Source organism: Drosophila elegans, unplaced genomic scaffold (genome assembly GCF_018152505.1).
Source record: "Drosophila elegans isolate 14027-0461.03 unplaced genomic scaffold, ASM1815250v1 contig_208, whole genome shotgun sequence".
Taxonomy (NCBI): domain Eukaryota; kingdom Metazoa; phylum Arthropoda; class Insecta; order Diptera; family Drosophilidae; genus Drosophila; species Drosophila elegans.
Genome location: NW_024545578.1, coordinates 8639714 through 8658816, shown reverse-complemented (window position 1 = coordinate 8658816; position 19103 = coordinate 8639714). Strand labels below are relative to the sequence as shown.

The 19103-nt window shown below is 36.8% G+C and overlaps 1 protein-coding gene across 4 annotated transcripts; it reads left to right on the top strand.

The window, feature by feature from the left end:
• The first annotated feature begins 78 nt into the window (after window positions 1-78).
• LOC108146775 (facilitated trehalose transporter Tret1-2 homolog) lies at window positions 79-19055 on the top strand. 4 transcript variants are annotated; one of them, XM_017272917.2, is made up of 5 exons: window positions 79-390; window positions 7881-7918; window positions 16009-16632; window positions 17020-17271; window positions 17600-19055. In XM_017272917.2, the coding sequence occupies exons 3-5, from the start codon at window positions 16033-16035 to the stop codon at window positions 18161-18163; spliced, it is 1416 nt and encodes a 471-aa protein (XP_017128406.1). In that variant the 5' UTR covers window positions 79-390; window positions 7881-7918; window positions 16009-16032; the 3' UTR covers window positions 18164-19055. The 4 variants fall into 4 exon arrangements, with proteins under 4 accessions (XP_017128406.1, XP_041564462.1, XP_017128404.1 ...); XM_041708528.1 differs by lacking the exon at window positions 7881-7918; XM_017272915.2 differs by lacking the exons at window positions 79-390; window positions 7881-7918 and adding an exon at window positions 10816-11482.
• The last annotated feature ends 48 nt before the right edge of the window (window positions 19056-19103 follow it).

Genomic DNA, 19103 nt, shown 5'->3' with positions numbered 1-19103 from the left:
GTCTGTGTAGCAATGTGTTCGACTGCTGCGACGTCGACGAGGGAGGCCCGTCTATATCAACGCTATCAGTCGTTTTTGCGAATTCGAGGCGCGCGGTTCTGTTCCAAAAAGCCGCAGGAGGATTCCATCAGAATAAACCACTGATTTTTCGTACATGTCCAAGTAACGGTGCTTATCCATCGTGTGTTTTTGTGCGTGCATGTAAACTGTAATTTTGTCCGCCGCTGTATATTTTAATATAATTACGTGCACTTTCTTTGTGCAAAATAAGAAACAGGAAAAAAGAGAGCCCTTTCCATTCCCGCTCTCTCAAAGGACAATTCAAGTTCACGAATTCGAGTGGGAAGCTGCGAAGGCAACAACAAAGCACGTGTATTTGTTTTTCGGCGGGTAAGTTTGAGTTTCACCCGGTTTCTTAAACGCAGTTTGAAAGTCACTGATTTTTTAAACAGCAAAACGAAATGGAAAACATATACGAAAAAAACGGGCAAAGTGATAAATTACCGTGTAGAAGGAAAAATGGAAAAATATTTGAAAATAAATAGAGTACATTTTTTTTTGCACGACTATATATTTATGTAGAAACCGTGTGAGAATTGGCATTCCATTCAAAATTTTCCACTAACTTGAAAATAAGTTAATAAATTCAATACAATTATGCTTCGCTTTTGTTTAATAATAATTTTTCTTTATGAAAATGTTAGAAAAAGTTTTTAGTTATTAGACCAGGTACCATTTTTTCTCTTAACATTTCTTCAATAAACTTAAGTTAAATTCTTTGAAATTTAATTTAACAAAAAGTTTTTTAAACATATTTAAATCTCAAATAAATATATTTATTTTTTTTTTTGTGCAAAATATTTATTGACATAAAAGGACAACAATTTTGTTTCTGATAGTCTTTTGGCGCCATACAATTCTTTTTTCCTAATCCGAACATAGAGGTATTTACTTGTCACGAGATATTGAAAACCATACAATAAATCACATAGATTAGCCAAAATAAAGAAAATGATTCAGGAAACTTGTTTAACATTTGGGAATATATATGTTTTGACGTCAAAGTTTAAACCAAAAATGTTCTAATCAACGTCAACATATATAAACATATATTTTTTTGCACATAAATAAGTTTGTTTATATGAAGTAATACTTTTCGAATACATAAATTCTTAAGGGCAAAAAAAGAAAAGTCAAACGTGTCTAAGCCGCTTTTCATGTCTGTTCTATGTCAATGGGTTAAAATAAAATGGGTGCACTCAGTCAATCAGTGCAATCCCCTCTTATAGAAAAAGGGGAGCATATAGAAGTCAGGGGTTGGAGTCCCTTAGTCTTAACACTAACCACTTGAATGTTTTGACAGCCAACAATGATTAATTAGGGACTGCACCACGCGTTTCCGAACTGAACTATTTATATAGAACCTACCGGAGAACATGTTATTGCGTTTTTGATGGGGGGAAAAGCTTTGTGCTAAGTTGAGCGTAAACTTGATGAGACACTGGAACGTGCCAAATGTCAACATGGGCTATAAACAAATTCGATTCATAAAATACACGATCTACACACTTATTTATGGCATGATCCCCACTTTGTTCAAGCTGAATTCCCGAACATAAGTTTCCCAACCGCAAAGTACTTCCAGGTATCTACCCAGCAATCTGAAAAAACCCCCGCCAAACCTTTCTGCTTTAGTTAAAACTTAAATTTGACTTTATATTCAAACGGGAAGCGGCATTTTGAAATTGAAAAACAGTCACGTACACATCTTTTTCGGTCCGAAAACTAAAACGTTCTCCTTTTATTTAAGTTGAATTTTTCTAGAATCTATTTCAATTGATAAGCCGATCGAACGATATAAGCTATTGATTGCTTCAGCAAGAACTTCATTGCTGATAAGTAGATGGGAATGATTGCATGAGCCTTACGTGCACTTCAACTTGTAGACCCTGATCCAAAAAGTAAACCGGTTAACCGGTATTAAACAAAAATATATTGTAAGATACTTTTTTTTAAATCCTTTATTTCTATGTGTAAAATCTTTATCTTTATTAATACTTTGTTTAAAAGTTTTAACATTAATTCATTAATGCTTTTTTAATTATTTTATTATTATTTTAATGTGAATAACTTAGAGTTTATAATTGGAAAGTGAAATTAGGAAACTTAGTTTTGTCAGTTAAGTTATTAAACCCTTCGAATGACAAGGAAAATAACAATATGGGTGGAAAACATTATTCAGACTTTGTTTACGCTACCCACTCTTTCCCCCGCTTTTCATTTATTCGGAACCAAACTCGGGTAGTTCATTGAAGTCAATTTATTTGCATTTTTTTACGAGCTCATCCACTAAAAAACACACTTTTTGCAGTTGCTCTAAGCTAAACAAAATCCAATTAGCTCGGCCTGTTTCAAGGGCATTTTAACTATTTACTACTAAACTAAATGGGGATTTATTTTCGGTGAAATGGAGATGCTATCCCAAACTGACAGGGCCAATTTGCATACTGAGATATAGCAGTGGATTTGAGATTTTCCCAGTCACAATCAACACAAACCTGTAACGGGAAAAATTAACATCACGTGTCGCGACAGGTAATTGACAAGGGGGAGGAATGGGCGGCGGGTGGGCGGTTGTAATTCAATCGAAGCATTGTGACGTCGGGCAATTGGGGCGTTTCACCTGCGAAATGTAAACAAACTGCAGTGACCCACACATAGATACGATTACGAGATACAGATACATTCCGGTGGCCTTGGCCATGTCGACTCATTTGTGTGATTGGCTTTTAATCAATGAAAGGTGTCGACAAATATTTGCATAACGAGAGTGAAATACGAATTTTCTCTGTCAAGTTCAAACCTGCTATTATCGCATTTCCCACATATACTCTTATCTCTTTACTTATATATATCTTCGTATTTAAATCAACGCACTGACTAAAAGAAATTGGCTAAAAATATAGCCTACGAATTTTTTTCGTGACGTCAAGTTGGGAAATCAAAGGCGCATAAAAAGTTGGCGACACCCACACGTTGGCTGGGAAAATTGGAAATATTTTTCTGCACCCAAACAAGAAGTCAAGTTCTCAGCAGAGAGGAAATGTTGGAGAATTTATTGCTAGAAATATTTATAGACTACTGGCTGGTATATGTATCAATATTGGTGCATTATTTTCAATTTATAAAATTTGTATCTTTTACATACTAAAAACCAAGCCCCTTCATTGATAGATTGAAATTGTGAATTTTTACTGTTTACAAAGTTGAAAAGAGTTCAACACTTTTATATGAATTTATAATTTTACAACTTTGACACGTTTTTATCCGGGTTCGCGCAATGATCTCTGTTGTGATGTGCATTACCGAAGTTTCGCTCACGTTTCAAAAATTAAAATCATCATTTAATATGAACAAAAAGCCTTATGCATTTATTGGATACACTTGTGTGAGTATTTTTAACTTTATTGTATTTACATGTTAACTACAATGAACTCTCACCATTTAAGGAATATCAGGTTTGTTTATGTTTTTAACAAGCTGACAATAGTAGCATGGAAGATAATTTTTTTTGTCTAAAACACTCTTTATGTACTTTCTGACTTTTAGTAAATATAGTTCCTATTTTTTCTGTTGTTCCATCTACGGAAGTTTGGGATTTTCCGCAAATTCGGAGGGAATACTAATCAGATCTGAGCCAGACTCGGCTCGTCAACAAGTAATTTTTACTCCCCGCCACCTGGAACTTCTCCCCATATAAAAACAATCAGTCAATCAGCTGCACTGACGTTGACGACTGCTTTTCAATGCACTATTTTGTATGGGTCTGCCGAGTTACGCACTAACATTTATCAGATTACCTATCGTATTTGGCTCACAATTAAGCAAACGGAAATGGATCATTAAATGTGTGATTACCGAGTGCAAAAATAAGTGCAAATGTGAAATGGTATTTTCCTGTTATAAATGTCACTTAAACTTTGAGTTCAATAATTATATATTCACCTAACCTATTAAGCAGTAGATCCTAATTGATATTTGATTGATTGATAATTATAAGAATCAAGAAATGTTAATTACAGCTAGTTAGCAATAAAAAAATTAATCTTTTTGACAAATATTATTTAATGCCTCCTAAAAAAAATAGAGTAGATAGAAGAGAAATACAGAGCCCTATTCTAGTTCGATGCCTCGTGAACACTCCAAATTTGTAATGAATTGCTCTGTTCTCATTTACAAATAAAAAAAACCATTGGGTGTTTTTTGTTTAACAAACTTACATAAATTCAATTCTCCTTTCACCATATTTAACGGTTGTGGAAACGACATAACATTCGTTTCGGATTTATTTTTAAATGTACATCTGTTTTCTTGAAGACTTCGTAACGGGGTTGGCTCATTATCGTTGCAGCTTAACTTGTTTTTTGCGTCGGTTAATATCAAAAGATTCTTTGTTCTTTTCATTTCGTCTTCTAATTAATTGAAGACAGGAAATGCGGAAATCGCTGATAATCGCTGATATTTATATATAAAGGCAGGATCGAATAAATTTGGCTTTGAAATTTGCTCGGAGGTGAATATACTTCAAAACAATACTATTTGTTCAAACCTTGGCCTCCGGTTCGCTGTGATTAGAGATTTTAAAAGGCGGAGGCGTGAAGTATTCTATAGGTTTTAATAATTGTTATGTGGAATAATTTGGCGATCTTTCTGTGTGGTCTTAAATTCTTATCAATGTTTCCAAGTGACATTTCTATCAAAATGTTGTTTGTCGTTCGACTTAAAAGTCTGTTATTTGTTTAGTTGCTTATTTCTGTTATCAGCAAGAAAAACACATGACAAACTGTCAAAGTAAATTCTATCCACACGCGCCAAAGCAAAAGATAGTAAATCACAGAACACGTCTATAATTTTCATGACATTTTCAGTAATTTTTCACTTTAGCATAATTCAAAATGAGAAAAATGAAATTACAGTGCCAGGAATGTAATAACATGGGATTAAGTGGATGAATGTAGGGCTGTCGAGCGGAGCAAATATTTTCCAGGCATAATCGAAAACATTTACTATGAATGCTATCTTGTTTATCCATCGTTACAGTTGATAGTAGCTTGTTGGATTGTGCAATTAGCCAATTAATCAAGTAAACAAAAGATATGACAACGGTACTTGCAATATCCTTCACCGATAGCTTGAACATCAATAAAATACGAGTGATAAGAGTTCGTTGAATTGGCTTTGAATTTTGAAATTCAATACGATAATGACACAAATTAGGACACTCTATTCGAGAGCGTTGTAAGTGGCATAGCTCAAGTGCAAATAGGGATGATAAGGGTGTGCTAATAATACATGGAAATCTTATAAAATACTTGGGCGACACATTAAATCTAATGAGGATCTCAAGGCGACTTATCATCTATTTGAGTTGAGTGTTAATCAAGTGCAGCTACCGTAGAACCCCTTATCAACAGTGGCACTTGGGTTTACTGGGACCTTGGTCTGGGAATCGCAATCGGTAGAGCTTTTAACATTTTCCAGCCACTAGGATCCCAGAACAAAAAGCCGGCGAACGAGGGGAAAATGTGTTCACCCATCAGAAATAATGTGTACAATTATAAATTAATAATGTGTATTTATTGAAATCGCCTGGGACCAGACACATCGTTCCACTTGGGCTGATAAACCCACTGAACTGTCGGCGAATGCACTCGCAGTCGCCTCAAAATCGCGCCCCTTGCGTCGACAAATGATTGACCTTCCCGGCCGCTTTTGGGGCTCGTCTCCAGGTTCCAGCCTGCGTCAATGCGAGCCCACAATTGCTGCCAATAAATAACAATCAAATCAGCAACTGGACACCCAGATTATGTCAACGCCAGCTAAATAATACGAACTCTGAGGAGATTATCGCACTTTTCCGTCCCTCATTACGCAAATCAATCGAAAAGACTTTGAACTTGTCCCGGCCAAGAACATAGCTCATTGACCAGCTGCGCAACTTCACGGTTGATCAATGCCCATCGCCATAGTTTAATAACACACAATTCCATGAGCAATCCAATTCTTAGGCCACAAAGTAGCCTCACAGTTTTTGCCTTTAAGTCGTACTCTATAGATAGACAATCGCTGTTCACAATTTGCCGAACGAAGGGAGGACGAAGTATTGTTGTTTTCAATAAGGTTCAAAGATTGATCGCCGGGAATTTTGAAGTGGTAATCACAAAAACAGATAACGACGATCTTGAAGAATTTAATATAGTGAAAGTTGATAAGATGTTACTTTTATTTTAAAAATAAAGGTACTTGTATTCTTATGTGCTGATGTGTACTTGTGAGCCTCAGTAGAAAATGTACTTTTAACATAAATATTTTAAAACTCAAGATTAACATATTATCTTATTTGATGATGAGATATATTTCCTATTACTCACCCCCGGAGTTGCGATTTCCATTTAACCGTCAAATCTTATCGTGCTAAGCTATATCTTTTGGTATGAGTTTTCTCGCAATGTTTTTATTTCTTTATCTGAGAGCGCAAGTAGATCATAAAGATTTCTTTTAATCAAAGTAAAGTGCGCTCAATTGGTACTAATAAATTCCCAGCTAGGTATACCGGCGATGTTCAGATATTTAAAATATTTTCGCTTTTTACTGAATTTAATAAGGAAATCTCTTGTTAAGGTTGCGCTGCGTGTGGTTATTGCGACTATGATTGTAATGTGGGGGTGTGTTCGGCGCCAGTTCTTTATTCGAATTGGACTATTTTATGGGTACTGCGGTTTTTTGTCATATTTATAGCTTCACAAGCTGTCAATCAAATACTTTGGGGCTGGGTACTCGTAGTACTTATAGACTCAAAACGCGCCATTGAACGATCAATAGTGCACTTGGTCTGCGATTTGTGGCTGCACACTTCAATACCTAACGTCAACTATATCAGGAATGGTGTGATATGGAAATCTATTAGTTCGATGGGGGCCGTAAAACGGTTTGCCAGTCAAAATACATCTAGGGTGACATAACTCCGATAAGGTCGAGCGATAAGCCAAATTGCCGATACCGAAATACCATCTGTGGGAAGTGGGTTCAATGTCGCCACGCTGCAGCTTCATGTCTGCACGAATTTTCATGGTGATAAGGATACGAGATAAAAGCACCCCCCGCATGTCCACCTTCAGTTTCCTTTCTGGTGTCTGCCTGATTGTCTGACTCACAAAAACAATTTGATCGATGGTTATAGCCATCCCATAATTTTGTTGGCAGTAAATTGGGAATGAATTTTTGGGGGCCTGATAAGACTTTGTACATCATAAAGACAAATTGCGCCCTGACAATTATATATGTGTTAAGGTATTTCAAAGCTAATCAGAAAATGTGATAAAACAATTTAAAGACACGTATTGTTTTATAAGACAAATTAAATTAATAAAAAATATGTTCAAAAAAAACACACACACATAACAAAAAATGCGCAAGTGTTCCAAGAATTCTCTCCAATAATTATAAATATTTGTTTTTTTATTTACTAAACGTTTTCTTCTATTGTCTTGCGTTTATTTTTCTACAGTATTTTTGACACATTTCAAATCCACAGTTTTAGAGTTATTGTTACAACTCGAAATGTAGGAATAAAGCTTTCGTTAAGGAAAGCTTTTGTTTGATACAAGCTTTTTGCCGCTAGCAAATGTATTTGAACCTTTACTTTATTAAAAATTAATGTTTCAAATTAATATATTTGATGCAATTTTAATTATAAACCTATATATTTTTTTGACCTATATATTTTGTGATTATAATATATAAACTAAGATAAACGTATACTTTAAATATTCTACTTTATAACTCAATCTTACTTGGGAATTACCTTTCTTTTATTACAGAAATCGCACATTTTATTCGCAATCTGTGATCATTAACTGTGAGTAAACAAAGAAAATTAATGTACAAATAAAGTATACAAGACTCAAAGGCATTTAAAATTGTAACATGTAAGCAAGACATTGACCTAAAATATAAAATTCAAGTTTACTGCGGACTTAATTTAATTTTTAAAAAAAGTCGGCATTTTAAAACATTTCACCGGTTAGCTAGAAAATTGCATGCCTTTGTACACATTTAATTGACCAAGGACAAAGCACCCACATTTGTGGCCCAAAATGTATCTATAGATACATTCACCTTGAGGTCGTCGTCGAGGACGAATTATTGATTTAGGGCCGTGCTTACGGGTGGTAAGCTAGAACTTATCAAATTTTGAGCTATTTACATCATGTTGGCCCTGTCGCAAGTTCAAATGTAGGTCGTGGATTAAAAAAAAACAATGCAATGGATTTGACTTTCTAGTGATTATGGTGGGTCAGCAGAAATATTTGGTGGCTGCACTTGAACCAACAGTCAACATCGCGTGATTTTCGTGGGCCAACAGCAAGCAAAGCAACTGCAGAGAAAAATAAAATATTTACATTTATGCGCAGACAAACAGACGCGAATGCCATATACATACCTATTTATTTATTTAGTTTTTCTTTACATGCGAGAGGCTCGTTCTGTGTTAATGCTGATTGGTTGAGATTTGTGGGGCTTGGCTTCTGTGACGTCACACGGCGCACGCCCCTCTAAAAAGCAATGTATCTATCAGATACACGACTGCGTGACGTAGGAGCTGCTGACGTAGTAGAACGTAGAACTCATATGCCCAACCCAAATTCCAGAGCCTATGTCAACTTGGCCCAGTGCTAATGAGCTTTCTGTTGCATAATGCTGGTATTTTATCATTTTCTCGGCTTGTTTTACCCTTTTGGCATTTTCCCATGTAATTAGTATGTACACTTTATACACCGAGCATTGCGTGCTCTAGGTGTAGATACAGATACAGTCTCTAGTTGCAGATACTTTTGTGTATCTATATCTATGCAAACGCTTTCGCAGCAGGTGAGCCTGCTTTTAGGCGCTCTGCGAGCCTGTTCCAAGCGTGGAGCGTGCCAAATGTTTGGTTGTATTTCAAGTCCCGCCAGTGCTGCGTTAACGAACCCCGCTGGGCAGTGGGGGGTTAATGGGAGCGGAGACAAGGTTAAGGGTGTTTGAAAAGAGTGTACACACAACGATAACAGGATTGTCTTAAAACAAGCTCATCATGACAAGCTTTTGAAGTACGTACAGTGTAAGAAAAAAATATTTAAATCCCTGAGTAATATTTCTTCAAATTATCCACGGATATGAATAAATTATAAAATATGGGAAACTGTTCACGTATACTTTTTAGGGCCTGAGAGGTATCAATATAAATACCTTTCACTTGAAAGTAATTTCACGTGCTTATTTATAAAGCATTTGTATGCACCTAATTTCCATAAGAAATTCTTTCAGGCTCTTGCACATGTCGATATAAAATGAGTATATACTCATTATCTGACCCATTTATAGCTCGGAAGCACTGTCATGTTTGTTTATTGAAAAGTCCCAAAGCATGGAAATGCTCATTTCAATAAGCTATGGGCCACCGTAAGTGGCAATCCATTATGCTCAGTGGCCGACGTATTTTCTAGCCGCACAACAAACGTGATCCATTGAACGTACACGCAGCTAGGCAAATAGTAGTCGTATTCCTCGCCTGGGCAAATGGAATGGGAAATGATAATGGAAGTTCTACAATTCGAACAGGCACAAAGATATGTACGGAATATCTGTAGGCGGCACATGTATCAGCGATTCTGAAGGTGGAGAGTGTTCGTTTGTTCGGCTGCCTTTATTTCTGTATAATCTTTCTGTGCATACGGAAGTGCAGTAAAAAGAATGAGACACGTGGCGTACTGTATTATATAGATGCATTTTAATTTCCTTTCTTTGCAGTTCTGCGATGTAATAAACAAACAAATAATGTTGTTAATCTGTTACACATTTGCTTTTAATAGGATGCATTATTTAGATACTTATTTCGATTTATTTACTAAAGATGATATGTGCCATTAACGACCTATCTACTACTATCTACAAAGTGCATTTAAATTGTAAAGGAATAAATAGTTAATAGTAGTTTTTTATTTAATTGAAAAATATCTCAAAAAGTTTAAAAGGTTGATTATTAAAAAAAAAAATAATTTAATTAATACAGTTTACAATTATAATTGTAAATAACAAAAATGTGTAAATTCCATAAATATATAAAAAATGAAAATGATAGAGAATTAAAATATGTTTATGTACAAAAAATAAACTAAAATAATATTTAACATGTTTTTATTAAGAAATTAAATAGTTATGTTAGGCCATTTATGCTTCCCATGGTAAATAATCTTTACCAAAGTTCTCAATCAAAAAAAATCTTCAACATTTCCTTTTGGAATGCTAAAATCTTCCACTGCGAAGGGCATTCAGTAAATTTGCAGATCAATTGCAGATGCATAAATTTGCGTTGCCTTGAATTAATGAAAAGGCAGAAGCAACAAGTCGAAATCCAGAAGACGGCCTCCATCGAAAGTTGCATCCCCAACTACTTGCACATCCACTCCGGGTTGAATGCAATTTCAAGCAGAACGCGAGAAGCCCGACGATCCGAAATAAAAATCTGAGCAACGAAGGCGCCTGCAATTCCAGTTTGGATTTTGCCGCCAAGAGTCAATAGCCTCGTATGGATATAGTCTTCACCCCGGGACCCATTCAATTTCAATGCCCATAGTCGCTGGAGATGGAGAGCGGGACCAGTTTCCCGAGAGAGCGAGAATTTGAGAGAATTCGGGGAACTGGGAGAGCGGCGAGTCCACATCCACATAGAGCCCGGCGGCGGAGGCCTTTTTTATTGTTTGGCGCGCCATTTGCTAGCCAACATTCGTTGCGTGCGGTTAAAGATACAAAGATACTCCCCGCCAAGAAAGATACACGCGAGTGCTACCGCAAGTTGTGTGGAATCGAGGAAGTCAACCGACACCGATACATTTCCAAAAAAAAAATATATATCTTTGGAAAAATTCATACCATATCACCTAGTTAGTTGGCTAATTAGGAGAGCAAGGAAAAACCAAAAAGAAATTTTTGGCCAGCAACATGTTTGACTGTTGATGCGCATGCGCCTTAAAGTTTTCTATGCTACGTGGGTGGCCGACGTGTTAAAGGACAAAACCGCCAGTTAAAGGACATTTCCCAGGCATTGGCGTATTATTATTCAACAATTTTTTATCGCCAGCTAAAGTGTAGTGCAAAGTGAAAAAAGCGAGTAAAAGTTCAACAGGAAATCATCGAAGAATATAGAAAACATATCCCCATCGTAACGCTATAACCCTACCGAAGTTTACATAATCCCCACGATATGTCCACCGCATCGTCGAGCAACTCCAGTGGCGAGGAGGCCACCAAAAAGCCCGGCTCCAACAATGAGGAGAGCTCCCACCTGCTGGAATCCGCCGAAAATGGTGCCAAATACGGCTCCAGACAAGCGGTCAAAATCGTCAAAGCCAGCGATAATGGTCGCTCCAGCTCCACCCCACATGTATGCATAAATACACAAATTTTCATAGATATAAACACTGAAAAAAAAACAGGAAAAATCTGTGACAAGTTTTTAAAATTGATTAACATTTTACTCAGCTCTGAGTTCCAAATGTTATATAGAACATATCTTTCTAATATCTTTAGTCCAATTTTGATATGATTAATTTTAGTACAGTTTAAAAATCAATTTTGTTTACTATTTTTCTCTGTGCTATCTTAAGTTAATTTACGTTGGCCAGCTGGCTGGCCAAGTTAATGCAGCTTTTGATAATGACCTTAATAAAAGCCGTGGCGAAAGTCCAATTAACGCAGTGCGAAACACGAAAAAACGGAAAAAACAGGAAATCAAATTTGAAGAAACCCAAAATACAGATACTCTATCTGAAAAACATACCAAATTATATAGCTTCTTCACAATTTAGAGCATTCAAAAACAGGCTATATTTCCCAATGATTGCCCAAAACAAGTAAACAATCTCAACTGTTGGTTAAGTAAATGTGTAGCTAAAAAGCGGAAAGATGTTGCCGCTAAAAGATATGAGATATAAATAGTTTACCAGGCAATTATCAGACTGAAATGTGTATTTTTCACTCCAAAAGCTATCTCTATCAACCGAACACAAACAGCAAAATAAGAGTATAATTTTACATTTATTTTCTATCTACTAAATACCTTACATGCATCATTTCCGCTTAACATACTTTTTACGATAAGCTATTATAGCACAATTATGCTTTGTCCACTTAAAAGCCTTTATCTTAAATACAGTAGTCAAAAAGAAACATTTTCCTACATTTATGAAGCTTAGTCCCCATTGATGGATCGCAGAGCTTATCGACAAAATGGGTTCCAAACCGATGTGGAAACTTTCTATTTTTGTTTAGTTTTTATGTTGGACAAGGTCACAAAAGCCGAAACAAGACTATGAAATACAAGTTATTATCTATGTCAAACTGATTTTTGCTAAACAATGAAAAAAATATGATAAGTGAGCACTTGAAAAATAGGGGCGTACCTTATATTCCCAGAAGAGTAAAATGATTATAATAATAAGCATGATTACGAATTTGTTTTTGAACAAGCCACGCATATATGATAATTTCACCAGACAAAGTCAATTGAAACTCATTCCAACGACTGCCCAAAATGAGTCAACAATTTGTGGTGTTTATTTTAGTAAAAATAGCAAATGCACCCCATCGAAACCATTAACAATGCTGTACCTTATACGGACACTGAAATACGCACAACAACAAGATTTTATGACCAACATTTGAATACATTTTAAAATGCGACCTACAAAATTATGAAAAGTCGACCAGTTCGGTAACATAGTAGGGCACATTTTTCGAATATCAATGAGATACCCCAAATGGTTCGTAATAAAGCCATCAAGCCGTTTTCACTTTCATTATCATGTAAGATCACCAAATTAAGCCATTTCAAAAGTGGTTCGAACTGATTAGGTTTTGTTTAAAAAATCCCTAAAAATATGCATAGCTTTAAGTATATTAGGAAAAATTTTAATTATTCTTTTGAGCTTCAAGTTATTGAGAGTAGTAAAATTAGTTAATATAATACATTTTAACAATAAGTGCACTAATATTAATTTAGAAGCCGATAATAATAATAAAATATTGCTCATCGTTTAATGATAATTTAAACAAGTTATATTTTTTAAATGCCCCTTATGTAAAATAGTTATTGAACATTTTATAAATAACTAGAAAAAACGTAGAATAATGTTTCCATGTGACAATCATTTTTCGAATTCCCCTTATGCAAATGTTATTGTTAATAGCCCGGGAATATTGTGCATAAATTAGCCAAGACAACTCAATAATTATGAAGAATTTGAGCGGAATGGCTTATGCTTAGTTTATAGTGAACCAGTTTAGTGGAATTCCACGGGGCGCATGGAATTACCATGCTTATGGCGCGCACTGTTGCGCCTGCCACTGACATTGAAACGAACTTGGAACTCGCTCACGCATTTGTCGCCTGTGGTGTGGCGGGGTTTTAGCACCCTAAAGTGGGGTACTCGGATTCCTAGAGCTGCCTTTAACTGGCAGTAATGCTAAATTTAGACATCGAATGACAGGCAGCCAATGGATTGACCACATTACCCGCAGACGGAACTCAAACGAACCGAGGCACAGAATCAAGGCAGATATCGATTTCAGCCGTTTCAGACGCGATTTGAACGCTTCGTTTACTCTCTACTGGCAATCTGGAGGTGTGTCCCATCGGCCCCAGTAAAATGACAGTTAATATGTGGGCGTACGCCCTATTCCACATGGCCTTCTCCGCCTTCTCCGCCTCCTCCTCCTTTTTCCAGCTGCAACTCTCGGCTTGCATTTTCACGGAAGTGATTTGTTCTCTGCTCCTTTGGTTTGGCGTGGGCCGAGATTGGCAATGGCACTTTGAGTGGGCTTAGTGTGTGGGCGGGGGCGACACATGGATAAATCAAGAAATAAGCAAAGAGAAAATGGCCATAAATTATCCATATGCTCCATGCGAAATGGCTTTTACGGCATACTCTGGAGATATACAAGAAATAATTAAAAATCCAATTAAAATGCACATACTTGTATCTTAAAAAATCTTAAAAATGCATACCTTTAATTTATAAGTGATTTTCCATCATAAAAAAATACGAACAGGCTTTTTTTTCGGCATAAAAAACTCATTTACAAATAAAGTAATATTGATTTTATTTATGAGTTTCTTTTCATTTAGAAAAACAATAAGCACAGGCCCCTTTTTTTATTTGACCAAATAAGCATATATCACGTACAGCAGGTGCGATAAGTAAAAATTATATAGAAGCAGCAATTTTAATTAAACCTGAGGTATTCATTGCTTTTATTGGGTATCATCAAAGCATAAATAAACAAAAAATATATATTTCTTATTTTTTGATTGGGGATATTTAAATAATTTGTAAAATGCCCAGGATTCCTTGTCAAAGGTCAAGTTTAATCAATATGCAAGCCCGCCACTCATTTGAATAAACGACACACCCCTTTTATGAGCAGACAATAAAGCACCAATCGCATATCCATAGGCTTTGAATCAGTTTTGTTTATAAACATGGAAAAATGTTTGAAAAAGCTCTCGATAAAAAAAAGCTCCAATATAGCCGACTGATTCTTCCGATCACTTTATTCTTCTACACCTTTGTAGCTGGAATTTCGGCAATTCACTGATTAGGCACGCGATAACTGTAGCTATATAAACATATATAGCGATTATATAGTAATTTATGGCCCAACGAACGGAAGTCAATGAGTATGGCTAACAAGGTGGTCAAATACAGTTAATTGGTGCTGCTTGAGTGATCCTTAACACCTTGAAAGACGAAAATAGAAGGGGAATGCTACTAAAAATATCTTTTAGTAGAATGGAAACAAGTAAATTGCAAAATATTCATAGCTGTTTTTAGTATATATATTTGAAAGATTATGTTTTATATTTTTGATAAGATTATCTTCTAGTGGTCTTATATAATCCTTAAATACAAATATGTATTCATTCGCTTTATTAAGTAATTTCCATAATCTTAATCTCTTTCTTATCTTTGGCTCTCTATCAGATTATGTTTATAAGTAGAAGTTTCATTGATCAAGTGTCGGCCTTAAAACATTCAAGTGGAAACACATAATAATAGGATTTTACGGCTTAATTTTATAGACTTAAGCTTATAAGACCCCTCACTGACTTAGGCATCAGCAACTTCAAAACTTTCCCACCGATTCCGCAGTGGTCTTAAGGGATTCACCTGTCCGAAGCATAATGAACCGAACCACACGGCGTATGAATGATATCGGGTAGCGAGGGTGCGTGAACATGTTCGATTTTAGGAGACGACTTCTGTTTATGTGACCGGCATAATGAAATAATGAAGCACTTGAGCCCAATCGGAAAGAGCAGAGCATAGCCCCGAGTTTTTGGGGTCCGGGAGAGTGCAATAAATATGGGTGCACGGCCATTCAACGGGCTGCCCACTATCGGGCCGCCAATAAATGTCCTTATCAATGCGCAGGGGGGTTCGGGGACCTTATCACGACCCGTGGAACGATAGTACTTGTAGGTAGCTAATAGCTGGCCCTCAGTCTAAGTCAGTTGGCCAGAGCAGAACGATCTAATTAAAAGCGATCTCTTTAGAGTTGGGAAAGGTAAAACTCTCAAGGAGCGATCTAATTATTGGCTTTATTTATAGAGTGGCAAAAGAAAAAAAATTCTCAAAAAATAGTTAAATAGAAATATATATATTTGCCAGTTTCACTTTCAACTTAAACAGAGTCCTAGTTCCTAGATGATAGTTTTCATTTTCAAACCTGTTAAAAAAAACAAATATTTTAAACCATTCTTAGTTACTGGATTTTTCGGAAACGACCTGAAAACAAAAAGGTTTATTAACAATTATTTAATTAATCAATCTAATAAAAAATATGAAGTGTTTTAAAAACTAAACTGCAGTGATAAAAAAGTTACTTAATGAATTTGTTATTCATTTGCAGGATCACGAGAATCTACTCGGCAACATGGTGCACACGTCGACGTCGAACAATTCGCGCAAGTTGCCGCAATATGTGGCCGCATTGGCAGCAGCTGGAGGCGCCTTCGCTTGCGGTACCCTGTTGGGTTGGACATCTCCGGCCGGAACAGAGATCGTCGATAATGATGATGGGGGATACGATTTCCCCGTCGACAAAACCCAGTTCTCGTGGGTGGGATCGGCGATGACGCTGGGTGCCGCCTGTGTGTGCATTCCCATTGGTTTCCTCATCAATCTAATTGGCCGCAAGTGGACCATGTTGTTCCTGGTTCTGCCCTTCATCCTTGGTTGGGCCATGCTCATCTGGGCGACCAACGTGGGTATGCTGTATGCCTCTCGTTTTATCCTGGGTATCGCCGGCGGAGCTTTCTGCGTGACCGCGCCCATGTACACGGGTGAGATTGCCCAGAAGGAAATTCGCGGAACGCTGGGCAGCTTCTTCCAGCTGATGATAACCATTGGTATCCTTTTCGTTTACGCCATCGGAGCCGGTCTGGATATCTTCTGGGTGAGCTGCGTCTGCGGCATTCTGCCCCTCGTCTTTGGCGTCATATTTTTCTTCATGCCGGAATCGCCTACCTATTTGGTAAGTTTACAAATTATTTAACTAAAAGTTGCAATTCTATCTGTTTTTAATTGTATACAAAGTTTTTAAAGGAAAAATATTTTGTTTCATGTTTTGACCAGTTAAAGTAAAGTCGAACATGAATATTTATTTGTTAAGTAAATTATAATTATTTTAAGACATTACCGTGCTTTAAACAAAAACAAAACAAAAAAACTTTTTCTCACGTCAATAATGACGCCTCAAAAAAGTAACATTATAATATATTGAGTAGATATAATCTGCCAGTCAATCACGAATTTATCTAGGGCAACCCCAAGTCGGATATCTAAAAGATATGAAAAACACAACGAGTTTCCCATCAGAAATTCCTTCTCAAGTGTCTAATATTTAAATCCCTATCGACAGGTTGCCAAAGATCGGTCGGAGAACGCCATCAAGTCCATTCAATGGCTGCGTGGCAAGGAGTACGATTACGAGCCAGAACTTGCGGAACTGCGTGAAACCGATCGGGAAACCAAGGCAAACAAGGTCAATGTGTGGGCCGCTCTGAACCGTCCCGTCACCCGGAAGGCTTTGGCCATCAGCATGGGTCTTATGTTCTTCCAACAGGTGTGCGGCATCAACGCTGTTATTTTCTACTCGTCGAGGATCTTTGAGGTGAGTTTGGATTGGGTCTATACTGAAAATGCATGGGAGAGAAGTCAGTTCCGAGATTTAGATAGTAAAAGATCTTCTATAAGCAATATCGAGACACTTCAAAATGATATTCAAACAAATCCGAAAAAAAATTGTCCTTTGAAAGAAACATATTTTCATTTCCTTTTTAGTTTTGATCAACTAATAATGTTAAATCATTTTAGCTTGCCAAGTGCAAAAAAGTATATGACATTGTTTAGTTCAAAGGATTTTCAATTATTACTATTGTAGACTTTCTGTAAATAATTAAGGATAAATGACTAAATCATCGATTTTTTTTTTATTTCAGGAAGCCAAAACTGGCATTGGAGCCCAGTGGGCAACCATTATAATCGGCATCATGCAGGTGGTGGCCACCTTGGTCTCCACCATGGTGGTGGATAAACTGGGCCGTCGCATCCTGCTGCTGGCCTCTGGAATTTCCATGGCCGTGGCCACTACCGCCATCGGAGTATACTTCTATCTTCAGACCCAGGACCCGAATAGTGTGGACAGTCTGGGCTGGCTCCCAGTGGCCAGTTTGTGCATCTTTATTGTCATGTTCTCGATGGGCTACGGACCGGTTCCATGGCTGATGATGGGCGAGCTGTTCGCCACCGACATTAAGGGATTCGCGGGATCGCTGGCCGGAACATCCAACTGGCTGCTGGCCTTTGTGGTGACCAAGACATTCGAGGACTTGAACGCCAGCATGGGAATCGGTGGCACCTTCTGGCTCTTTGCCGGCCTCACAGTTTTGGGAGTTTTCTTCATTTTCTTCGCCGTCCCCGAAACCAAGGGCAAGAGTCTCAACGAGATCCAGCTGGAACTGGCTGGCAATCGGTCGAATCCTTCAGCTGTTGTCGAGAAGTAATCGGGCCAACTCTGCCTGAGGAGCCCAACTCGCAAATTGCAAACCGGAAGCCAAAAGGTGGACCGGAAATCACTGTTAACTTGCTGTTAATTTATGTTTGATTTAGGTTCGCGTCCTGTTGCGTTTGCGATGGATGAATTTGTTTATAGAATTTAATATTTGCATAGATTTTCGGTTAGGCATAGCGAGAGATTCAGATTGTGAAGATAAGAAAGAGGAAAATTGCAGCAAACTATAACTAAGAGCGAAGACTGAAGGTCAACTGCAGAAAAGCCGCAAGAAATGTTAAGCCACTGTTAACGCACTGTTAACCGGCCTGCTTTTGCAGCCATAGAAAAGACAACAGCAATGTAAGAAAAAACATATATACCTATATATACATATATATATATCCATATAATGTATGTATGCTTATCTAGTGTTATTCATTCAACCAACGAATTCTGTTTTACAAAATTTTAAGGCATAATTGCATTTGTTCGGGTTTTTAAAGTGTTTGCAAGCATTTGTTCGATAATTCTTAATCTATTTGTACTATATGTATGTCTATGTATATGAACTATATATATATCTGTAGCTGTTTGGGTCTAAACTTCAAGGAGCATTCAGTCGATTCACTTAGCATAGTCCGATTAAGTTGTAAGCCACGCATTTTTGCCAATTTATTTATTTACGCCAAGTTAGCGAGAGGTGTTTATATTTTATTTAATAAAACCGAATTATACACACTATTTTAAATCATTTTACATCCGATATTTGAATTTTATTTTATAATCGCTGAAAGCTGTAAAGAAATCCCCGTCTATCATTGTTAAACTTGCATATAGTATTAACGGAAAATAATATTACCGATAAAAGGAAAAAATATATCAATATATTTAATATGTTGTAATTAACTGTGTTTCTTTTTTTCGGATTTTCGCTGGTTGTTCGAGGTGGC

Coding starts and splice junctions, on each gene's coding strand:
- LOC108146775 (XM_017272915.2), top strand. CDS start 11,303: ATGTCCACCGCATCGTCGAGCAACTCCAGTGGCGAGGAGGCCACCAAA. Junction 16,633..17,019: donor CGGAATCGCCTACCTATTTG/GTAAGTTTACAA, acceptor CCCTATCGACAG/GTTGCCAAAGATCGGTCGGA. Junction 17,272..17,599: donor ACTCGTCGAGGATCTTTGAG/GTGAGTTTGGAT, acceptor TTTTTATTTCAG/GAAGCCAAAACTGGCATTGG.